General features: G+C 43.8%; 1 protein-coding gene across 1 annotated transcript in view; it reads left to right on the forward strand.

Annotated features, from left to right (window-relative positions):
• Positions 1–7500, forward strand: part of LOC126995807 (probable chitinase 10) — a 100885-nt gene that overhangs the window by 52597 nt on the left and 40788 nt on the right. The window contains exon 2 of the mRNA XM_050855658.1: positions 3489–3546. Coding sequence (XP_050711615.1) covers positions 3489–3546 — 58 coding nt within the window. The remainder of the gene's footprint in view (positions 1–3488; positions 3547–7500) is intronic.

Below are 7500 nucleotides of genomic sequence, written 5' to 3' on the forward strand. Positions count from 1 at the left end.
ATATATATATATATATATATATATATATATATATATATATATATATATATATATATATATATACACACACACACACACACACACACACACACACACACACACACACACACACACACACACAGAGAGAGTCAGACGGACAGACAGATATATATATATATATATATATATATATATATATATATATATATATATATATATATATATATATATATATATATATATATATATATATGTCTGTCTGTCTGTCTGTCTGTCTGCCTGTCTGTCTGTCGGTCTGGATGTGTATATATATATATATATATATATATATATATATATATATATATATATATATAGAGAGAGAGAGAGAGAGAGAGAGAGAGAGAGTCACCCCTGTTTAAGTACAAAAAAGCTGCAACACTTACGCAAGCAACACCTTTCGTCGGGGGTTGTGTTGCGTGACGGACGAGCGAGGAAGAGGAGGAGGAGGAGGAGGAGGAGGAGGGGTCGTTATGGTCACGTGATGAAAGTCGTGGCGCCGCCGAAGAGTCGTCTAGTTGTCCGCATGACGACCCCGAGGCATTTAAATTGCTTCGCCTTTCTTTAAGCAACACAAAGGTACGGGGAGACTGCAAGAGGCCAGTCAGTGAGCTTATATTGAGAGCCATAATAGTCCTGAACTTTCATCCCCTCCCTCTCGTCTCCCGCAGTCCCTTCCTTCCTTACAAGTGCGATACGTAGAGAGTACAAGTTTCCAGACACTCAGCTGATACATATTGAGATCCGCACAGCCCTTGACACTTCCTAACCTCTCGCTTCCCTGCAGTCCTTTCCTTCCTTACAAGTGAGATACATAGAAAATACAAGTTACCAGACACTCAGCTTATACCTACTGAGAGCCGTATAGCCCTCGACACTTTCTTCCAAATCTATCCCTTCCCTGCAGTCCCTTCCTTCCTTACAAATGACACAAGGATACTCAGACTTACAAGAGGCCAGACACTCAGCTTATACTTACTGAGAACCGCACAGCCCTTGACTCTTTCTAACCTCTCGCTTCCCCGCAGTTCTTTTCTTTCTTATAGTGATACAGAGATACAGAGACTACAAGATGCCAGTCACTGAACTCATACATAGTGAGATCCGTATAGCCCTTGACAGTTCCTAACCTCTCGTCTCCCCGCAGTTCTTTTCTTTCTTTTAGTGATACAGAGATACAGAGACTACAAGATGCCAGTCACTGAACTCATACATAGTGAGATCCGTATAGCCCTTGACAGTTCCTAACCTCTCGTCTCCCCGCAGTTCTTTTCTTTCTTATAGTGATACAGAGATACAGAGCCTACAAGCGGCCAGTCAATCAGCTTATTTTGAGATCCTTAGAACCATGATTTTTCCTCTTCAATCTCTCGTCTCTCAGCAGTCCCAACGTTCCTTACAAGTAACATAGGAATAGAGGGAGACTACAAGATGCCAGCCAGTCATCTTACAACTATTGACAACCATAACTCGGTATAATTTTCCTTCTTTTCCTTGTATTTTCTTTCCCCATATTACACTTTTCACCTTTTTTACCTCTTTTTTTTTCTTTTCCCTCATTTTCTCTTTTTTTCCTTTCTTTTTTCTTTTCCTGCAGTTTCCTTTGCTTCCCTTTCCATCCTTTTATTTTCTCCTTCATTTTCCTTTACTATTCTCGGACGCTTTCGGTTCGTACAAATATTTCCCAAAGGCCACAAAGAAGATTAGTCGGGTTCTCATGAGTGTCTTTCCATGGTGCAGAAACCTTCCCAAACTGTGACTAGGCTCGTAAAACTACCCCCCATGGAAAGTAGTATAACACAACGTCAGCGAAAGCCTTACGCAACGCTGATGTGTAAGCCCCAAACTGCCTAAGAATATGGGTGAATCCTGAACTTTCCCCCCTACTGTTTCGCCTCCCCGCAGTCCCTTTCTTTCCTCTCCCTCTCTCTCTGGTCCCCTTCTTAGCCTACGTCTCCCCCACTGCCTCTGCGATATGTCTTGTTTCCGTCAGCTGCTGTGTTGCGTGACGGGGGTTGGGGTGAAGGGGATGGGTGCAGCGGGGGCGGGAAGCGTTGCAATCCTTCGCTCGTTGGGTCAAGAGGGATTTGAATGTGTCTTGTGGGGGGGGGTTGGAGTCTACTTGTGTGTCTTGCCTTCGCGTGAGTGGCTTCAGTGTTGCCTTGATCGTGTTTGGTTTGTATGGGCTTGTTGTTGTGGCTGGTGACGCTGCAGACCTTGAGTTTTATGATCATTATTATTATTATTATTATTATTATTATTATTATTATTATTATTATTATTATATTTCCATGTATGTCTTCCTCCTTTTTTCTCTTTATTTCTTTACCAGCCTGACTTGCATTTTGTTCGTGTGTGTGTGTGTGTGTGTGTGTGTGTGTGTGTGTGTGCTATCGGGAGAGAGAGAGAGAGAGAGAGAGAGAGAGAGAGAGAGAGAGAGAGAGAGAGAGAGAGAGAGAGAGAGAGAGAGAGAGAGAGAGAGAGGAGAGGTGAAGGCAGGCGGAGGGAGGAGGAGGAGGACGGGGGCAGAGGAGGGGGGTCAGTGTTCCCTCCGGCGAGCCCCAGGGGAAGGTCTCAGTCGCTTTCCACACCCAAGGGGAAATCACGACCTCAGGGCCTCTAGTGCAACGCCCCGCCGGTAGTTGCCTCAGCCGCCACTGAAACACGACGATGATGACGATGACGACGATGATGATGAAGGGGTTCGCTGCGAGCCTGTCATGACTCTCCCTTCCTTTCCTCCCCTGACCCGTATCATCATTGTTGTTTTTCACAGTACAGGAAGCAGCTCAAGGGCAAAAAAATGAATAAAACAAAAAAGCCCGCCAAGCACTGAGTGTATAGATGAGTAGCCAAAAGAGAGGTCAATTTCGGGTGGAGAGGTGTCTTGATACTCCCCTCCTGAAGGCCGTCAAGTCATAGGCAGGAGGAAATACAGACGAGAAAAGCCTGTTCCTGAATTTACCAGTGAAAGGGATGAAGGAATGTAGATGCTGGTTAACTCTTGCATAAAGGAATTGGACATTACAGATAAGAAGCAAGGGTAGAAAATCAAGTGCAGAGGGGCCGCGGGATGGGGGGGGTGGCATGCAGTCAGCGTGAAAATATCGGTAGAAGATAGAAAGAGAGGCAACATTGGGACGGAATTTGAGAGGTAGGAGACTATCAGTAAGAGGAGGGGAGTTGATGAGACGTGATATTATTGTTGTCGTTGTTGTTGTTATTATTATTATTATTATTATTATTATTATTATTATTATTATTATTATTATTATTATTATTATTATTATTATTATTATTATTATTATTATTATTATTATTATTATTGTTGTTTACCACCACCACCACCACTACTACTACTACTACTACTACTACTACTACTACTACTACCACCACCACCACCACCACTGTCATCATCACTGTTATTGTTATCAGTGTCAATATTTACATTTCTCCTTCTTTCTAAACAGAGGCTACACTGGATCGCGTTGGGGTTACTGCTGGCGGCCGCTCTCACCGCGTCCCAAGGTAAGGCGAGGGAAGGGAAGGGGAAGGAAGGGAAGGGAAGGTGGAGTATGTTAGAGGGAGAGACTTGTATAGTAGTGACTTTATTAGTAGTGTTATGTTTACGTGGAGAATAAAGTCTTAAAGTAGGAACAAGGTAAGGGGAAGGGAAGGGAAGGGAAGGGAAGGGTTGGATTGAGAAGGGAATTGAAGGGAAGAGGGACTGTGTTAGAGGGAAAGAGTTGTATAGTATTGACTCTCGTAGTAAAGTTATGTTTAAGTGAATCAAGTCTTAAAGTAGGAACAAGGTAAGGGGAAGGGAAGGGAACGGAAGGGAAGGGGAAAGGGACTGTGTTAGAGGGAAAGAGTTGTGTATAGTATTGACTCTCGTAGTAAAGTTATGTTTAAGTGAATCAAGTCTTAAAGTAGTAGTTCTAGTATTAGCATTATATTATTATCATCATTATCGTCATTTCTGTTATAATAGGTTCACTTTTGCATTGCTAGTCTGCTGTGATCTTTGCTGCTCGTTTTATGTGGATCACTTTCTGTTGCTTCGTTGAAATTTCCACTTTCCTTCTGCGTTGAATGTTCCCTGTTGGTGTGGACGTGGAGGTTAGTGAGAGCAGTACTGGTGCGTGCGGGCTCGCTAGGATGACTCTGTTGCTTCTTGAAATGTGCACTGAAGTCTCCCGTTGCCTGTTCCATTGATACGATGTTGGTCTCTCGTGATGTACCTCTGCAGCCTCTTGTGTGGATTACTTTCTATTGTCCCGTTGAAATTTCCGCCTTCCTGCTGCGTTTAATGATACCTGTTTGTGTGTGAGTGTACTGAGGCGTGTGGGCGTGTTAGGATGCCTCTCTGTTGCTTCCTGATATGTGTACTTTAGTCGCGCGTTGCCTGTTCCCCGGAGACTTGGCTGCCGGAGTGATCAGAGGAGGGGAGTCATGGAGCAAAGGAATGTTCGTATTTGGGATCACTTTCTGTCACTCCGTTGAAATTTCCGCTTTACTTCCGCGTCAAGTGTGGCTGGCGGTGTGATTGGCGGTGAGTCAGAGCGTTGTTGAGCCTCGCATGGGAGGACCGCACGACCCGAGCCACCAGCGTCACAAAACGGTACTTTATGGCTACGTGTTGCCGGGGGGAGGGGGAGGGGGTGAGTGCCGGGGTGAAAGTCGGGATGTTGGGGTGACAGGCGAACGGAAAGGATCTGGGTCCATAGGTTGGTATTTTTAGACGCTTCCGCCTCTCACATCAACTACTTCCAAAGGCCGGAAAGGAGATTAATCGGGTTTTCATGAGTGTATTTTTAGGTTTCATGGTACAGAAGAAGTGTCAGACTACCACCAGGGTTATAATGCTATCCATAGAAATCCCCAAAACACCTACGAAAGCCTTATCAAATGTGTGTTCTTTGGCGTCGAAATGTTTAAAGAATACGGCCCTATATTCTCAAACATTTTGGGGCTTAAACGCCAATATGTGATGAGGGTTTTGTAGGAGCTAGGGAGGGGGCATTTTCATGGGTAGTTTTATGCCCCTGGTGGTAGTTTGACATTTCTGTACACTTCTGTATCCCATGAACGTGAGAAAAACGGTCTCACGGGAACGCGAATAATCTGAAGTGGCCTTTATAAATACTTGATGTTTCGAGCGGAAGCGTCTGAGAATACCCACCGAGATGACGTCAGCGAGTTTAGTTGCGGTAATGTAAATAAATAGCGTAAGTTAAGCAGTACATCGTAATTTTTACAACGTGGCCTTCCATAAAGGCATAATTCAAATTCAAGTAGAAGGAAAGCTACGTGGACTGTCTCTATAAATGTGCTGAGTTCAGGAAGGAAGAATCGAGGGAAAGGAAAACTATACGTGTACTGTCTGTAGAGGCTCATATGGTGAGTTCAGGAAGGGAGGAAGGAAGAGAGAAAGGAGGGAAAGGAAAGGTATGTGAACTGTCTCCACAAAGGTTCAAATGCTGAGTTTATGTTGAATCGAGGAAAAGAAAAAGTATGTGAACTCACTCTTTAGATGTTCATGTGCTGAGTTCAGGGAGGGAGGAGGAGGAGTTGGTACAGAAGGGAAAGGAAAGATATACGTGAACTGTCTCCATAGAGGTTCAAATGCTGAGTTCAGGAAGGAAGAATTAAGGAAAAGAAAGATACGTGAACTCTCTCTACATGTAGATGTTTATGTGCTGAATGCAGGGAGGGAGGAGGAGTATTAGGAAGGAAAGGAAAGGTATACCTGAACTGTCTCCATAAAGGTTCAAATGCTGAGTTCAGGAAGGAAGAATTAAGGAAAAGAAAGATACGTGAACTCTCTCTACATGTAGATGTTTATGTGCTGAATGCAGGGAGGGAGGAGGAGTATTAGGAAGGAAAGGAAAGGTATGCGTGAACTGTCTCCATAAAGGTTCAAATGCTGAGTTCATGAGGGAGGGATCGAGGGAAAGGAAAGGCACAGGAACTCTCTCTATGAGTGTTCATATTAGGGATGTACCGATGTATCGGTACCGGTATCGGTATCGGTGGTATCGGCACATTTTAAGAGTATCGGTATCGGCTGATTTTCTGCCGATACTACCGATACTTGAAGTTTTGTTGCAAATAATTTTGTTCAACAGAAATTGGATTTTCTAAATTGTTGAAAAAATTATTAGAGAAGTGTAATTATCTAGTATCATGATACTACATAGTTTGGAATTTCGCGCGATTTAATTTTCATTACTTTAAACGATAACATTCATATTACTTTGAATACAAGTATATAATACTTAGTATACAGTATAGCCTTTGGTACCGCGGACGCGTACAATACAGGTTTAGTAGCGGGATTGGCGGAGCCCCTCCACTAGCCTCATTTGCCTGCCCCAGTCAGTCAGACAGTCGCCCCGCCCCGCAACGGGGCACGCTGCCAGGGTCTGGATATTTCCTCACAGTCTTCACAGTTTTTTTCTTAACATTTGATATTGCCCTTTAGCTGATGGAATTGTCGTATAAAAAAAAGTCTGCGCACAGGTATTGGTATCGGTATCGGTCAAATATTGGGGTATCGGTATCGGTATCGGTCAAATATTGGGGTATCGGTATCGGTCAAATATTGGGGTATCGGTATCGGTATCGGTCAAATATTGGGGTATCGGTATCGGTATCGGTCAAATATTGGGGTATCGGTATCGGTCAAATATTGAGGTATCGGTATCGGTCAAATATTGGGGTATCGGTAACGGTCAAATATTGGGGTATCGGTATCGGTATCGGTCAAATATTGGGGTATCGGTATCGGTATCGGTCAGATATTGGGGTATCGGTATCGGTCAAATATTGGGGTATCGGTATCGGTATCGGTCAAATATTGGGGTATCGGTATCGGTATCGGTCAAATATTAGTATCGGTATCGGTATCGGTCAAATATTAGGTATCGGTATCGGTCAAATATTGGGGTATCGGTATCGGTCAAATATTGGGGTATCGGTATCGGTCAAATATTGGGGTATCGGTATCGGTCAAATATTGGGGTATCGGTATCGGTATCGGTCAGATATTTGGGTATCGGTATCGGTATCGGTCAAATATTGGGGTATCGGTATCGGTATCGGTCAAATATTGGGGTATCGGTATCGGTATCGGTCAAATATTGGGGTATCGGTATCGGTATCGGTCAAATATTGGGGTATCGGTATCGGTCAAATATTAGGGTATCGGTATCGGTATCGGTCAAATATTGGGGTATCGGTATCGGTCAAATATTGGGGTATCGGTATCGGTATCGGTCAAATATTGGGGTATCGGTATCGGTATCGGTCAGATATTTGGGTATCGGTATCGGTATCGGTCAAAGATATGGGTATCGGTATCGGTCAAATATTGGGGTATCGGTATCGGTCAAATATTGGGGTATCGGTATCGGTCAAATATTGGGGTATCGGTATCGGTCAAATATTGGGGTATCGGTAACGGTCAAATATTGGGGTATC

Source organism: Eriocheir sinensis, chromosome 9 (assembly GCF_024679095.1).
Source record: "Eriocheir sinensis breed Jianghai 21 chromosome 9, ASM2467909v1, whole genome shotgun sequence".
Taxonomy (NCBI): domain Eukaryota; kingdom Metazoa; phylum Arthropoda; class Malacostraca; order Decapoda; family Varunidae; genus Eriocheir; species Eriocheir sinensis.